At 46.3% G+C, this 16,076-nt stretch overlaps 2 protein-coding genes across 5 annotated transcripts; one reads left to right on the top strand and one right to left on the bottom strand.

Annotated features, from left to right (window-relative positions):
* Positions 1-1,125: 1,125 nt before the first annotated feature.
* Positions 1,126-7,124, bottom strand: OSER1 (oxidative stress responsive serine rich 1). 4 transcript variants are annotated; one of them, XM_027745872.2, is made up of 6 exons: positions 6,441-6,481; positions 6,000-6,133; positions 5,695-5,904; positions 4,435-4,548; positions 2,654-2,767; positions 1,126-1,924 (listed from the first exon to the last, which is right to left on the bottom strand). In XM_027745872.2, exons 4-6 carry the CDS (start codon positions 4,512-4,514, stop codon positions 1,234-1,236), a joined length of 885 nt encoding a protein of 294 aa, XP_027601673.2. In that variant the 5' UTR covers positions 4,515-4,548; positions 5,695-5,904; positions 6,000-6,133; positions 6,441-6,481; the 3' UTR covers positions 1,126-1,233. The 4 variants fall into 4 exon arrangements, with proteins under 4 accessions (XP_027601673.2, XP_039239007.1, XP_039239008.1 ...); XM_039383073.1 differs by lacking the exons at positions 6,000-6,133; positions 6,441-6,481 and adding an exon at positions 7,069-7,085; XM_039383074.1 differs by lacking the exons at positions 5,695-5,904; positions 6,000-6,133; positions 6,441-6,481 and adding an exon at positions 7,069-7,124.
* Positions 7,125-7,164: 40 nt separating this feature from the next.
* Positions 7,165-12,393, top strand: LOC114001022 (oxidative stress-responsive serine-rich protein 1-like). The gene is made up of 4 exons (XM_027745873.2): positions 7,165-7,221; positions 8,070-8,190; positions 9,675-9,785; positions 10,400-12,393. Exons 2-4 carry the CDS (start codon positions 8,114-8,116, stop codon positions 11,082-11,084), a joined length of 873 nt encoding a protein of 290 aa, XP_027601674.2. The 5' UTR covers positions 7,165-7,221; positions 8,070-8,113; the 3' UTR covers positions 11,085-12,393.
* Positions 12,394-16,076: the final 3,683 nt, after the last annotated feature.

Raw genomic sequence — 16,076 nt, forward strand, 5'->3', positions numbered from 1 at the left:
TTTGATGGGATGCTCCTTTGCTAAAGGCTTACAAAAGAGACACTGGGCTGATACACAATGGGTAGTGAGCTGCTTGCTTCCAAAGTAGTAAATTCCAGGAAGAATGCAAAGCTGGACAAGGCAGCTAAAATGACAATGGTTTAGCAAAAAGACTGGAGTGGAGGAGAAAGAAAACATACTGTTCAAGACATCCCTACAACTGGCAACTGTTCACTCAAGTCTATAGGTCTTAAAACTTGAAGGAAAGGTTATACTTGGTGTTAGAGCAGGATGAAAAAGAAGCTAAAAAAAAACCTCAACCACCAGAGCGTGTGAATTAAGACCACTGAAGTGAGCAAATGCTGCTTTGGCCTTCATTAAAACTACACTGAACAGAGCCCACAGATTCATTTTTCCTTTGGTTAACTGCAGCAGCAATTCCCCTGAAGGACACAGGGTGTTTCTCCTGCTGCAGACAAGTCTCTAAAGCCTGTTGGACATTTAATAAAAGCTTTGTTTCCACTTTCCCAATATTTTCCACTGATCAACGCTACAGAGATCAGAAACCTCTTGAAACAATCTTGCTTTGATCACCCAAGTTTCTTTTCTCAACAGGTAGCCCAGCAAGGAAATGGTGTTAACCCAAGAGCATCTGACTACATTAACCTCATCCCAGACAGGGAAGGAGGATGCTGATCAGCCCATCAGAAATAAAGCCTCTTCAGGCACAAAGAAATACCACTGCCTCTACTCAAGAAGAGGTGACTCCATCTCCTGAATTTGCCCAGAGTGGTAACAGTACCAAGGGGAGATGGTCACAATCCTTTATGAAAAAAAAAAATCAGAGGCACAAGCATCCAAAACCACAAGCCTAAGTGTTGAAACCTGAGGTCAAAGTGATTTCAAAGAAACTGAATTACACCAAGTGTCTGACAATAAGGGCTCTAATCACCATGCAAAATAGGGACTCTTTTCCCCCAGCAAAACAAAAAGAGGATTTTGAAAACAAAAACAGAATTTCCCAAGTGTTGGGTCTTAAGTACAGGCAGGTACGATCTAGGTACATTTTACCTCGTTATCTATTCCAAGTTTAAATTATAATGCTGAAACTGAACTGTTGGTCCAGCTTAAATAATGAACATCAGCTGAGATGCAAAGAAGTGTTTTTATTGCAAGTGAGCAGGGAGTGGGTTGGATCTTCACATGAGTGTGACAGCAGATTTAAACCAGCCACCCTTCTGGCACTCATTGCTGTCAGGTGTACATCATTTCTGCCATGTGAGACATTTTCTTTGGAATATACAAGTAATACTCCATGTATCCCGAAAGGTCTTCTATTGTCACATCATCCACAAAGGCCCTGGCTTGCTCAGAGCAAGAGCGTGGAGAACTTGAGGGAGTTCTTGATGGCAAAGGCTGCGAGTGATCCTCAGGAACTGTTCTGTCGGGTGCCAGGGGGAGGCTGTTCTGCAAGCCAGAGAATTTGTACACTTCCATGTCTTGCCACAGTTTGCACTGACAGGCTTTACCTGCACAGGCACACGGCTTACTCGTGTTCAGCTTGCACATGGACTGGAAGTCAGAAAGCTCCGTAGTCTTTAGGCTGGCTCTGGGCACCAGAGAAGCTGCAGCTGGAGAGTTCTCCTGCCTGTTCTCCGATGTCAACTGTGTAACAGAAACCCCCAAAGCCTCAACCTCAGCTCCCTTGTGGCCAAGGTCAGGAGCAGCGCTGCATCGTCCGTGTGCACCAGCTTCCCTGGAGATTGGCATCCCAAACCCACTGCTGTCGTCCTGGGCATCCAGCTGGCTCTTCTGCACCAGCTGGCTGCACGTGGAATGCGATTTTGTGCTGCAGTGGATGAACTTTGGAGGATGAAGAATGGGAGACTTGGAACGCCTGCGACGCTGGGTTCTCACGACTCCTCTCGGAGGCTTCTTCATAGACCTGCCAGGGAAGGACACAAAAGGGAGTGAAGATTCACTACAAGACTTGTTGCTGGGTCACAAATAGCACTGGGCAAAATCCCTACTGCATTCACACTGCATGCAAGAGCCTTAAGCTCAGAGTATTCTGCTATCTTGACTTTGTGCTAGTCAAGCAGCTTATAAAATACAAAAGGAACACTAGAGAAATGAACTCAAAAGAGAGGGTTTTTAAAGTTAGAAAATGAGTAAAGCATGTGAGACATGACAAAATAACCCCTAAGAGAAGGACAAAGAACAAGAAGGCAGCACAAAAGCAATGAATCCAGGGCAAAGGGAGCTTTTGTTTCAGATGAGCATGAAGTTCTGCACAGACACTCCAGAAATCAATTCTTTATTTTAATCTTGTTCCCAAGGCACAATGACAGCTTCTGCAACGTCAAGAGGCGATTGAAAGAGGTGCATTGATCATTGTCTGATTCAAAATCAGCAACTCACATTTGTATTGAGAAACATCTGTAACATTTAGCAACCTATAGCTGACCAGCATGTCACTTCACATAACTGTAAATAAGAATAGCAGTCATATATGAACAGAAAAAGGTGGGGTGCAGTATTTGAAACACTTCTTTAATAAAGGACATTCAGGTTCCTTGTTTAGGGGGGGACTTACTAGAAACCTTGTCTATTTAAAATTCCCTTCCAATGTAGTATCATTTGAAGTAGTCTGATCATCCCAAGCTTCTCTTACCCATGCCAGGTTTCCTTTGAAGCACACACAGTCTTAGGTTTGGTTTCATCTGCCACTGTTCTAACTAGTGCTCTGGGACTTGTCCCTTCACCCACAGAGAGAGAAGTAGTAGATCTGTGAAAGAACGGATGAACAGAATGAACAGTTAACAGCCTAGACTGGTTAGCAATATGATTATGAAAAAAACCCCTTATGAATCTTCTTTCCCAGAAAACATTGCTCCAAATAATTTAGAATGTGTCTTAAAATCCTGCCCATAAAGACCCAAATTAGAAGGATAAGTGTTTACATATTCCTATCTCAAAGGTTTGTATAACACTCTTTCACCAAAGGATGCCATTCAGCAGCAAACCCGAACCCCACGTGTCAATGACGAACACACACAATGACTAAACTTCAGCTTCCCGAGAGAGGGGAGGGGAAAAACACCATCACTGAAGAAACACGTCTCTTTTTCCAGAGACAAATAAGCCTTTCTTTCCTAAAAATAAATGTTCTTTGGACATAAATAGACTTTGTTTAGCTGAAGAACACTTGAGCCTCTGTCTAGGGCAACATAAGCTAAAACTCCTCATACTACTGAGCAACACAGACGTGTCAGACCTTCAACTTCTACTCAAGCCAGGGATCTCAGAATATTTACTAAATTTTCTGGTGCTGTAAGTTCATCCCAGACTCTCATTTGGAACGACTTGTAATAAGAACAATTTTTCCCAGTTGTGACTTCACACATTACACTGGAATTCACAAGAAAATTATTTTCCGAATCCTGTATTAAATTAGTTTGTAAGCAGGGTGGATAACCTGAAAAATGAAAATGAGTCCCCACACACTAATCTAGGAGGGGGTTAAGAGAATCCAAATCCTTAAGTTTCCATTTAAAGGATAGTGAACACAGAAGAAAACTGAAGGACACCAGTAAAAATTCCAAAGTAACTAAGTATGCCCAGCTAGGGGGTGGGACTAGAGATACTGAAAAAAGGAGAGGCAATTCACTACTAATGAGTTTAATTACTTAAAAGAAAAATAACTTTAGAAGCCCATCTACTCACAATCTCAGCTCTGTGGTAATTCCAGTTAACACCTTGATCTTTACGTGCTGCCTTACCTACACTTTCATTTCAGGGACTGTATAATTGCATCACTGACTGCAGCTTCCTGATCATAAAAACGATCAGAAGACACATGGTGTTTGTGTTCTCTTACCTGGGTCAGTGAGGGTAAGTGCCACGTGTCAGATCTCCCACAAGACAAGACAATACAAAAGGCATTCTTTCCCATGTAATGATTTTGGTTATAAATAGAAAATCGGTGACAGCAATGAAAATAGTTTGTGTGGGAATCATGCACTGAATCTAATGCACTCTTTCAGGGACATGGAAAGTTTCTCTCCCGGGAAAAGATGGGAGTTTATTCTCATGCCAGGCCTTCAGAGCCATGACAACAGGCTAACTTCAACAGCAGAGTTCTAGCACTGTGGACTCCAGGACTGGTGAACTCTGGCAGGCAGATTAATGCCAAAATTCACTTCAAGCATGCTGTCAGCTGCTGATGGTTGTGAGGTTTGTTTCAAGCTGCAAGCTGACAGCAATCAAACTGCAACTCCTTGAGAAGTGCAGTCCACAGGTAGGGAATTCACTTCAGTTTGTTTAACTATAATGAAGGCTTTCCATGCTTAACCTTTTGCAGTTACCTCATTCCCTCAAATTTCACAGCAAGGGTGTTCCCCTCGAGTCCATTTGTAGTATGTTAACTCTGTGCCTCCCTGTGGTGTTACTTACCCAGCTGTGTCAACTCTCAGCTTTTTGAATGCTGTCTGCAGGCTTTCCTCTTCTCCATCCTTAGCTTCTGATTTCATCATTGGGATGGCCAGAAGGTGATGGAATTACCATGTACTGCTTCGAGCAGAAAAAAGGCATAAGAAAATAAAGGCCAAATCCTTGTTGAAAACATTAGTTGCCCAGCAGCACCGTAATACATGAAAATAAACTCAAAATAGCACACTGTGCACGCTAAGCTGAGGTCATTCTACCAGAACATTTTTGAAAGCTGATTCAGAACCAGCTTTATGACACCCAAGAATGAAACAAACAGTCTCTTGTAGCTGAATTAGCAATTCAAAGTAAAATTTGGTGTCAACAAGCATCTTGCACATCCATTACAGTCCAGTAAGTCTGCTACTTGTCTTACAGTGTTACCACAATAATTGCAGAAGAGGGGAAAGTCAGAAGGAGCACCACCACTAGAAACAGTCAATCTGTTACAACTGTTATTTCCTCATCTGGGACTCGATGTTACGCATGTATTTTAAAAAAACTCAAACCAACAGATTTTTCTTAGAACAAGATAAAGTTTTAAGCCAAACAACATTTTTTGACTTTATGTCTAGGCCCCAGCAAGAGCTATACAATCCTATCAGAACATGGTATTGCAAATAGCCATTAAAATGTTCCAATATCAGTTGGTGAACAAGTACAAATGCAAATGAACACAACCAGCAAGCACTGTTTTAAATAATAAAAAAAAAAAAAAAGAATTGATAAAACTGGTTGATGGTTGTGTTTTTTTTTAATCTACCCTGGCTGTCATTTAATCTACTACACAGGAGTCTCTAAATATTTCTAAATTTGATGCTCTCCAGGCTCTCTGGAGGTCAGAACCCCAGGGTCAAGACTGACCAGTCCTTTTCAACACCTTCATTAATGATCTGGCTGATGTGGCAAAGCACCTTCAGCAAGTGTGCTGTTGTCACCAAACTGGGATGAGTGGCTGATACACCAGCGGGACCTCGACAGGAACCTCATGAACTTCAACAAGAGGAAAGGAAAAGCCCTGCCCTGGGGAGGAACAAGCAGAAAAGGCCCTCAGGGTCCTGGTGGACACCAAGATGGACATGGGCCAGAAACAGGCCCTTGTGGCAAAGGGATTAAAGTATCCTGGGCTGCAGGTCCAAGGAGCTGATCCTTCCCTCTGTTCAGCTCTGGTGAGGCCACAGCTGGAGTGTCCAGCACTGGGCTCCACAGTACAGGAGACACACTGACCTGCTGGAGAGGACCCAGCGAAGGGCCACTGAGATGATGAAGGGACTGGTCATCTGAACCTCTGCAGCTCAGTTACTTATGCAGACAGAGAGGGGCAATCTCTGCTCCCTCAGCACCTCAATCCCGTTGGAGGTGGCAGCTCTCCCTGCTGTTGTTCTGGCTGCTCCCTGTGCTGTGATTTCACCTGGACACCCCGGATTGCAGACAGCTCTGGTGACACACACAGAAGGATAATGTATCATAACAATTTCAAGGCACATGTTGTCCAGTGAGTCAGAGAGTGAGTAAACACAAGAGGAACTTACACAGACACTGACAACAGGAATCTGAGCAAGTTACTATTTTATATATTCTCTTAGCCAAATACTACTGCTCTGGTGAAACAGATGGTCCCTACTTCAGTTTTTTCCTTGGCCCCCTTAATCATCTTTAGATGAGTCTTTAAAATAAAATAAATCAGGCTACATATTTTTTTCTTTTTTTCATACCAAACTCCTGTATTATATAACCTTAGCAGGAGGACGAGGGTTAAAATTTTAAAAATCATTGTACACGACTGAAAATATAGTATCAGTTTTAGGTCAAATATTTTTTCGTGCTGCCCTTCATCACCGACAAACAATGCAGAACAAGTACTTTTAAAACTTATATTTTAAAATTTTATCTTTTCAAAATTTTACAGTTTTTAAATTTCGTACCTTCAAAATTTTATCTTTTCAAAATTTTACAGTTTTTAAATTTCGTACCTTCAAAATTTTATCTTATGGAATTTTATAGTTTTTGAATTACATCTCTTCAAAGTTTTATCTTTTAAAATTTTAAAGCTTTAAAATTTTATACTTTTAAAAATCTCATCTTTTAAAATTTTAAAGCTTCTAAGTTTTACACTTCTAAAATTTTACACTTTTAAAATTTCACCTTTTAAAATTTTAAAGCTTTCAAATTTTACACTTTTAAAATTTCGCCTTTTTAAAATTTTTGCTTTAAAACTCCCATTAAAATTTTTTTCTCATTTTTGAATTTCGCATTTCTAAATTTTTTTTTTTTTTTTTTTTTTTTTTAAATCTCCCATTCTTAAATTTGACACTTTCGAATTTCGTAGTTTTTTAAATCCCGTATTTTTAACACCCCCCACCCCCCAGGACTCCCCTCCCCAGCCCATCCCCGACCCCCGCGGCGGGGCCAGGCCGTGACTCAGCGCGGACCCCGCGGGGCTCCCCCGACCCAGCGCGGGGGGAACCGCGCGGGAGGGGCTCGCCGGGGGGACACGACAGCGCTCACCGGCCCCGGGGCAGCGAGAGGGGTCAGGGACAGGGGATGAGGACGCGGACAGGGACGAGGATGAGGATGGGGATGAGGGAGCCCCGCACTCACCGCTCAGGGCCGGACCCGGCGCCTCCCGCCGCCCCCTCAGGAATAGGCGGTGCTCGCGCACGCGCGCAGCGGGGGCGGGCGGGGCCAGGGCGCGCCCTCGCGGGGCCGTGACGTCACGTCCTGTTGTGCTGCGCGCCCCCGGGAAGGCGGCGGGTGAGTGACGGCACCGGGACCCCCGGGACACCCCCGGGATACCCCTGGGACACCCCTGGGATACCCCCGGGATACCCCCGGGATAGCGGGATACCGGGACAGCCGCCACACCGCCCCCCGGGGATGGGGGCGCGGAGGGGCCGCCGCGGGTGTTCCCGCGCAGAGGCCCCGGGGCAGGGGGCGGCGGGGCCCGCGGGGCCCGGGCTCGGGCTGGGGCGCGGGGGGGTCACGGAGGGCAGTGCCGGCCGTCCCGGTGGGAAGAGGGTCCGGAGGGATCTCAGCGAGGTTGTGATGGCCGCGGGGTGGGCGCGGACGGGACAGGGTCGCGCTGCGCTGAGCGGTGCCCGGGAGGGAGCAGAGGCCGTGAACACGCCCTGACACACGGGAGGTGCTGCCCGAGCGGGGGGAGCGCTGGGGGGGCTGAGCCCGGAGCAGCTCCGCAGCCTTCCCTCCTTGGGGGTCTTCAGGAGCTACCTGGGCAGCCAGCTCGGGGTGGCCCTGCTGGAGCAGTAAGGCAAGACCTGCGGGATCCCCTCCAGCCTCAGCCAGCCTGTGGTTCTGTACCTTCCTGAGGCTCTGCTGCCCGTGCTCACAGCTCCAAGTTACACGGATTGGTAGGATCCATAACATCTGTTCACTCATGGGTAAAAAGACTCCCTGTTATTTTTGACACAGACTGTGCCTGCTCTGAGAAACTCGGGGTTCACAGTGAGCAGCCCTGGGCAGGCCTGATCACAAAGGAGTGGTGTTGCCCCCAGAAGAACGAGCACCCACAGCAGGGTCAGTCAGTTTTGTACAGACCACGTGTGGTCAGACCTCAGCATCAAATCCTAATCTCTGTATTTCAGTTTATTCTATATGGCACGGTTGGTTACCCACTGAGAGCTCATCAATGGACTTGGAAGCTAAAGATGAAGAGGAAGAGAGTCTACAAACAGCATTCAAAAAGCTGAGAGTGGATGCAGCAGGGTAAGTGAGCAACCAAAAGGGCCATGTAATCTGTCAGATTTTTGTTACTTGTTTGTATTTGTTTGCTGTTATTTTGCATTTCAAAAAGAAAAAGTAATTTGGTGAAAGTTTCTTTGCTCTTCAGGAGAAGACAACTGCATCACTTCAGATGAAATATAGTAATTATAACTGTCTAATATGCAAAGGAGTACTTTATTACAGACTAATTCTGACACAATATCCGACTGAAATTACGCAGTGACTTTATGGAAATACAAATGACTTGCCCAAAGCAATGAACCCACTCTTAACTGTCAGGGTAGCTGTAGTCACCTGCTGTGATACAAAGCTTGTCTCTGGTTTCAGGGGATTTTGTGGAGCAAAGTGCAGCCATTCTGGTATTAAAAACATGTTCCATAATACACTGGGTGTGCTGATTATATGTAGGATAAGATTTTCCTTAAAAGTAGGAGCTAATAAATGTCTAACACTCTGTGAGGCAGTTCACTGGGAAGTCTTTTAGGAGTTCACAGACACAGGAGAAAGCTTTGTATTGACATTGTTACCCTGTGAATTCATCTCCACAGCCATCAGTACTGCAAACTCAGGACTTCCCCTGCATGTGGAAATACACTTTGCTTTGCTACTTGTTTCCTCTGCTTCAGGAGGTCTTCTGACAAGTGTGGAAAAAAATGGCTGTTCTCTAACAAGGAGCTGTGCTTATTAGACATCCCACTTCTGATGTAGTACCAGTGGCAGACTGTGTGGGATTCTGGGTGATTACTGATGATACCTTCTTAGGCATAAAAAGATCTTGTTTTGCAGGCCTGTGTTTTGAACTGCTCAAGTCTTGTGAATCATCCCTTAAGATCAGCTTTGGGCAGAGTGCTGGGGCTCTTTGCTAGAATTTCAGCCTCGTTTCCTACAGTTTCCTATCCCGTGTTCCAAGTCATACCTACAGCCATCATAAATACAGATTCGTGTGCTGAGGCATTTATGTTTGTCATCTGGACCTCCAGGGTCATTCCATGTTTATCTGGGAAATTTAATGATAAATGAACCAGTAATCTGTCCTTATCTGTTGTACCTCACCCCCTTCCCCACTGACTCCCCCTCACCCTGCTGCTCCTGGTTCCTGACTTTGCATTTCAGATGAGTGGGAGTCTATTTTAACAACTATTGTCTGACCAGAACGCCTGGAAACCTGAGTTTACATTCCTTTAACGTGTCATTTTGCTACAAATAGGGCATGACATCAGCCTCTGGGCATTTTGGCCGCCTTTCATTTCATCTCACCTATCTTTAGCCACTTGACTGAGGCCAGTGTAGTAAAGAGGGGTCGGATAAATCCCTGTAAATGCCCTGTTTCTACCCACTGACTACAGAGGAAGTCAAGGCTGGGAATTTGACTGTGATAGCCGAGCATCCAAAGGGAACAGGCTGAATCTGGACCTCTGGAGCTGTGTGTTCAGGCATTGCTGTGACGTGGCATTTCCCTTCCCCAGATGCATTGCAGCTCTGGCCGTGGGCGACGGGACCATCCTCAGAACAACAACAAGAGCAGCCGTGGATGGAGCCAAGCAACAGACTGTCTGTTCCAAGGAAGCGTGGCATGGGTAAAACATGAGAGACATTTAACAGTTGCAGGCTGCTTTCAGTGCCAGTTGTTGTTAATTAGTTGCTTCAACATATCTCTTCTCTCCTTTCTATTACAAAATTTTTCCATAATCAGTACGATGTTTCTAAGGGGATTTCATCAAAGACTTCAAAAGCAATATTGCCTCTTCTCTTAGAGGGGGTTCCTAAAACTTCCTTTTCCACTGATTTCCTCAGTAGTCCTTTGCAACCCCCTCTCACCTCATTCTTGGGTTATTTTATATCTGTATCGAAGTATCTGGATATTCAGGGTGATTCTGCCAGCAGCTCCAACTGGTACAGGTTCTTTACTACAGTTCAGCTTGGGATGACAAAGTATCATTTGCTTAACACAGGAGATTTGGGGGAAGCACCTTAAATAAGGGCTGTTTGTACATGTCTTTCCTTTGGGGGAGCCCAAACTTTTTCAGACTCCTCCGCTGTTCCTGTCAGAGATAGCAAGTGACCAGTCACCTGGTTTTTCTAAGCAGAAAAAAAAAATCTTCTGAAGCATTTTTAGCCACATTTTAAAGCTTGCTGAGCTGTGGTGTTGATTCTGCAGTTACCTACCTGCTCCCCTGTTGTAACCCTGCAGGTGTGTGAGGAAGCCTTCCCGAGGATCAGCAAGGGTCCCGCGCCGCCGGCGCTCCAAGTCTCCGGTCCTGCATCCTCCCAAATTTACATATTGCAACATGAAAGCCAACAGCCAGCTGAAACAGAAATCCCAGGCAGACACATCGAAGGGCATCGTCAGCGCAGACGTTTTTGTCCCGGCAGAACACGGTACGAAGGACGGGCAGGATCCTCCCCTCGAGGCCAGCGAGGGCAGAACTGAACCGCGGGAAGCTTTCGCCGCCGAGGAGCCTTTGGAGAAGTCGAGAGAGCATTGCCCTGCTCCGCCCTCCTCCTTTGAAACCAGCTTGCATTCTAGCCAAACCTCAGATTTCCAGTCCTTATCCATGCTTAGCAACGGCAAGCAGTGCCCTTGTACGGACAAGAAGTGCCAGTGCAAGCAGTGGAGAACCATGGAGGTGTATTCCTTCTCCGGCCTCCGGAGCGTCCTGTCGGAGTGCGAGAAGGCGGTCCTGGGAGTCCATGCCCACTCTCTCCAGAGCAGGTCCCCTGGTGGGACAGCCTCGTCAAGCTCTCCCAGGTCTTGTTCCGAGCAAGCTCGAGCCTTTGTGGATGACGTGACTATTGAAGATCTTTCGGGATACATGGAATACTACTTATATATTCCCAAGAAGATGTCTCACATGGCGGAGATGATGTATACTTGACTGTAAGCAATAGAGAAGCCTGAAGCAGAGTTTGTTACAATGGTTGGGTTAATTGCCTTGTCAGTGCCATGTTTTCACTGTTGTGTGTTTGATTAAATGTTTCTTTGCCTCACACAGTTTAGTTTTCTAATAAAATGAAAAATTAAATATAGTTTCCGAGCTTAGTTCTAAAAAGAATGCACTAAAGTCTCTGAATACCTTAAGAAAAGCACTCTAGATCAGAGGAGCTCTGTTTGATTTTTGGTTTTTGCTGTGGATATTGAAGCTCTGTATGCTTTTTCACTATGTTTTGGAAAAAGAAAACCAAACCAAAACAAAAAAACTTTAGGGTTTTTTTTTCTGAAATTTTGCAGTGTTTGGAAGGTTCATTCTTAATGTGTCCCAGTACTTAGAGAAAAGTTTCACAGCTGCAGCTCTATGCTCCTCATCCTGCTCTAGGAAGAATGAGAGGGCATTCAGCATTTTGGATAGGATGAATGTCCTTTCCTTGAACACTAGCTGGCTCCTTTTTAGTTGGATCAAATTGGGAATGCTGCTTCCTCACAGATTTTTTGGGAGGTCCGGAACCTGTGGGTGTGTGCTTGGACCCTTCCATAATCTAACTTGCTCACTCTTAAGCAGTTCTATTTTTTTGCAGATAAGTGAAGCTCTTAGAAGTAAAAATATATTTTGTTATTTGTGCTTTACAGATGGAATAATTTAGGGGGGAGTAAAGCAGGCTGACAGATTTTTGGGCTGTGGTGTCTCAGAAGTGGAGATGGTGGAGCCATCAGATTGTTTCTGAGCACATCTGATACACAAAGCAGTGTGGAAATAGGGTGAACAAGAAGTGTGTATCATCCTGGCTTTGTGCTGTAGAGCTGTGACATTGCTGCTGGTTGAAAATACTGCAATAAAAAACTTTGTTGCCGAGACTTGCATTAATAAATGTTTGTCAAAACCCAGCAAACTAAAGACTGAATAATTTGACTTACACTCATCTCCCCTCAAGACCTTTTTTTTTCTAAAAAAACCCACAACAAACTGCTTTCAGTGTCAGCTGTACATGCTCAACACCATGTCTGAGTAAAGTACTGTGATGTTTACTTACATGCTTAAAAATGAGTGGTCAGCAAGCCAAGGAGTCACAAGCAGTTGTGTAAAAATAGATGATTGCAGATGTGGACAGTTGGCCTTGTATTCAGTGCTGGAGAAGGCTCAGGCATTGTAGATGATAATCACTGTAGATTTTATTCTAACCATCCCTAAAATTGACACTGCACATCCAGGAAGTTCGGATTTAAACTTCAAATAAATCAAAAAACAAGAATACAACTAAAACTGTTACTTTGCTCTTCAGTTTCATGCAGTTGTTTCGCTTGCAATATTTGCTCTTACTCAAATTAAATTTAACTGATTTCTCCATTTTCTCGGGTTAGTACTTCACTGTCTCCTTCATTTCCCTCTCCCAGCACTATCCTGCGATACCCACACACACACTTTGGGTTTTCTCCTGTTTGCCTTCTTTCTCCCTACAGAAAAGCTGATATAATATGTACTTTGCTTTTAAACACAAATATTTAGTAATAGTTACCTTTGCTGCTGCTGCTGTTTCTGGAGGGGGGTTTCTGCTTCAGGAGAGAGAGTCTGCTCCTGCTTTTATTTATGTTTTGGTTCTGTGCCCTCCTTAAAACCATTGAAAGGTACTGTTGCTACACACAGGGTTTGGACTCAAACAGTTTCCCTGCCTCTTGGTGAGCATATCCCAGAGTCTGTGTGTGTGAAGCTGGGGCACAGCTCTTCCACAAGCACAAAAATACAGTTATTTAAACCCAGTGTTGGTTGTCCGCACTCTGCTCCGCATTTGGAGCCCTGTGGAGGGGCACGGTGAGGCTCTTCCCCAGAAGGGTGGTGTGGCAGCCTGGCTCAAGGTCACCTCAGGCCTTTCCTGTTCTGCTCTTCAATAAAGCCTGCCCAACCCCGGGAATGTCTGGACTGCTGTTACATAAAACCAGTACTGATCCACCCTGTTGGAAGGGCACGTTCTCAGCTGTGGGGCAGGACAACACGCTGTGTCCAGGGAGAGTGGAGGAACTGGGGAAATCGTGGAGGTTAAACTAGTCCAAGACATGCCCTGAAACAGAGGGCTGAGAAGTGAATTCAGGTTGCCAGAAGGCTGGGTGAGAGGGAAAAATCTGAGAGCAGGTTCTCAGGGAACGCTTCCATAGTGTCCTGTGCAGGACTGGAATAAGTGGTAGTGAGGGAGGAAGGAAAAGGGGAAAAAAGAGACAATAACTCAGTGGTTTTGTGCTCTGCCTGAACCCCCATTTGTGCTCGTGTTTAAGCACATCTAGCGCTGCCTGTGGCAGAGGAAGGGCAGATATTTTGGTTCTTGACTGCAACTATGAGGTTTCCAGCAAATGTACTGAAACATTGCTGCTGACACTGGCACAGCACAAACCAACCCCTTGGGGTGAGTGATGGGCCCTAAGAGAGGCCTCAAGCCCAAACTTACTGTGTCCTTTGAAGCTGCCCCAGCTCAGCTCATCCACATCACTCTGACAACACAGTGACTCCTGCTTTCTGCCTGCCTGAAACCTCAAGATTTATTGGAAAACTGCCTCTCCTCTGGGAGTGCCTGCGCAGCACCATCAGCTTGATTGATGAGCAGAGGTGTCCCAGCACAAACAGTGCTGAGCACAGCCTTGCTGCTCCCAGCCCGCTGCTGTCCTTGCCCCAACAAGCCTGGGGATATTTTCTGTCCATGGATTCTCTAGGACCTGTCCCTAGGCAAGCTACAGAACAATATGTCTAAAATGTTCTGAGAAAACACCAGTGGGCTTGCAGTGCTTCCAGGACTTCCCTCATATTGGATCCCACCTCTCTATTTCCTGTCTCAGCAGATCCAGCCTGGGGGTTTTCCAGCAGCTTCCCCCACTCCAGGAACTTTACAAGTTCTTGCCCCTCTAGTATCAGGACTAGTTCAACCGAAGTGGGATGCAGAAGGGCACCCTGGATCAATGACAGCCAAACCAAATCCAAGCTAAGCTTTGCATTGGCAGATGCTGAATCAGGCCACTAGGAAAAAAATTAATGGAGCCATTTCTACAGCCTGATTTCCACCCTCTCCTTCTAAAACAGGGAAGGTTCTTCTGTGCCTGCAAAGTGCCTTGACTGACTCCAGCCTCCTGTTCTCTCCTCTCAGTAAGCTTTGCATCACCTCTGAGACAAGACACCCTGGATTCTGTATTTCCAAACCAGCAATATCCACAATCCTGCTCCAATGGCACCTTCTGCCAGAGCTCTGCCAGTGCCACCAGGTCAGGCTGCACAGCATCCCTTGAGGCAGCCCCACACAGTCAAGAAGGCTGTGGACAAGAACTGAGGATGATCTCAAGGTCACACAAGGTCAGGGCACCCCTAAAGGGGGCTGTCACCCCTCCTGTCCTTCAAGCCTTGCTCAGTTTAGCAAGCCAAAACACCTAAATAAATAAGCCCCTCCAGAGCTACCATGTACTCCCAAGACCAAGACAGATGCAGTGACCTGTCATTTTTTATTCCCCATGGTACAGCATTAATTCATCACAAAATATACCACTAGATGGGGCCTTCCAGACAGCAATTCAGGGAGAACCACTGCTCCCTGGTAAATCTGCTTTTTGCCTTTTCTAAACCCAAAGTGTCCCCTTCCAGTGAAAGGAGCCCCAAAAAATGCTTCTTGGGCAGAAAGGGGAGGGCAGGATGGTGCTGCATGGTGGGGCCAGATCTTCAAAGCTCAGTTTTCCATGAGTTTGCAGCCTAAAAGCAGAGGCCAAGCAAGAGCCTGGCCCTGTGGGTGTCCCTGAGGCCAGTGCAGTGTCTCTGGGGATGGGGGATGGTTTGGGGGGCTGCAGCCTAGGGGGGAGAAGGCAGAGAGGAACCAGGGCAGAGCACAGCACTTCCAGTCTCACTCCTCCCATCACCCTCCTGCACTCCCTCAGGAGCAGGACATCACAACTTCAGAGAATTCATTTTCACCTCCCAGTGCCCAGAAAACTGCTCCTTGCAGTATGTTCAACTGGGTACCAGTTTGGCCCCACTCCCCCTCGGTGCTCCTGGGTAAAATGTGCCTCAGTTTCCCCACTCGAACCAGCTCTTCCAAACCCTCCCCTGTTTCCAACCTCACCAGCTCCAGTGGTTTGCACTGAGAGCCCTTGCCCGGCCCTCAGACACAGGCTGGCTCCCTGTGCCTGCAGAGCCCTCTTCCCCATCCTCTTCAGAACCTGCTCCTACAACCCCCATAACTGAGCTGACTTTGTCCCGCAGCACTGGCAACAGTTCCAAGTGTGGGAAATTATCTCCAGGCTTCCAGATTGCTGGAGATGGAGCATGACAAAGCCAAGTGTCATAAAGCACAGGTCCAGATGTCCAGGTCGCTGTGTCCAGAAAGGGGTCAGCTGCCTGCCTACCTTTACCTGCAAACCCCTGGGTGATGCTCATAGGTCTTGGAGAGCAGCAGTTCCAGAAGCCCCAGTGCTCTCCAAGTCTCCTGGTTGGTTTGGAATTGCAACACACCTTGCTAATTCTGGAAGTGACCCCCAGCTGTGCCTACTTTGGCACAGGACAGCAGTCCAGTTTGGGCAGGCAGTCCAGTTTGGGCAGGCACCCCAGGGCTCCAGTACAGAGCAAGGGCTCCTGGGCTCTACCCCAGCACGGGCTGCATGACACCCGTTGGGCAGAAATTAATCCGTGTTCTCCAAAAATCACTGAATACATCTAAAGAGCCATTGCTGCTGCTTCTTCCCATGAAGGCTGCAAGGCAGGCAGGACACCTTCTAGGTGTTTTAAAGCCAGTATCCATCCCTGCGGCTATTTATTGCACATCCACCATATCTAAAGCAGTAAAAAAAAAAAAAAAAAAAAAAAAACAAACTCTTAATCTCTGCTGAAAAAAATGTTCTTAAGGAGCCGCAGGGGTTGGAGCTGCCCCGGATTGCCGAGCTGGCGAGCAGGCGGGCAGCAGGAGCCGCGGCT

This window comes from Pipra filicauda, unplaced genomic scaffold (assembly GCF_003945595.2).
Source record: "Pipra filicauda isolate LSUMZ 115617 unplaced genomic scaffold, ASM394559v2 scaffold299_size895176_pilon, whole genome shotgun sequence".
In the NCBI taxonomy this organism is placed as follows: Eukaryota; Metazoa; Chordata; class Aves; order Passeriformes; family Pipridae; genus Pipra; species Pipra filicauda.

Excerpts from the sequence above, each read along its gene's own strand:
- OSER1 (XM_039383074.1), bottom strand. The coding sequence starts at position 4,514 with ATGATGAAATCAGAAGCTAAGGATGGAGAAGAGGAAAGCCTGCAGACA. Across the intron at positions 2,768-4,434 it reads CTGAGAGTTGACACAGCTGG|ATCTACTACTTCTCTCTCTG; the intron begins GTAAGTAACACC and ends GTTCTTTCACAG. Across the intron at positions 1,925-2,653 it reads TCAAAGGAAACCTGGCATGG|GTCTATGAAGAAGCCTCCGA; the intron begins GTAAGAGAAGCT and ends CTTCCCTGGCAG.
- LOC114001022 (XM_027745873.2), top strand. The coding sequence starts at position 8,114 with ATGGACTTGGAAGCTAAAGATGAAGAGGAAGAGAGTCTACAAACAGCA. Across the intron at positions 8,191-9,674 it reads CTGAGAGTGGATGCAGCAGG|ATGCATTGCAGCTCTGGCCG; the intron begins GTAAGTGAGCAA and ends TCCCTTCCCCAG. Across the intron at positions 9,786-10,399 it reads TCCAAGGAAGCGTGGCATGG|GTGTGTGAGGAAGCCTTCCC; the intron begins GTAAAACATGAG and ends GTAACCCTGCAG.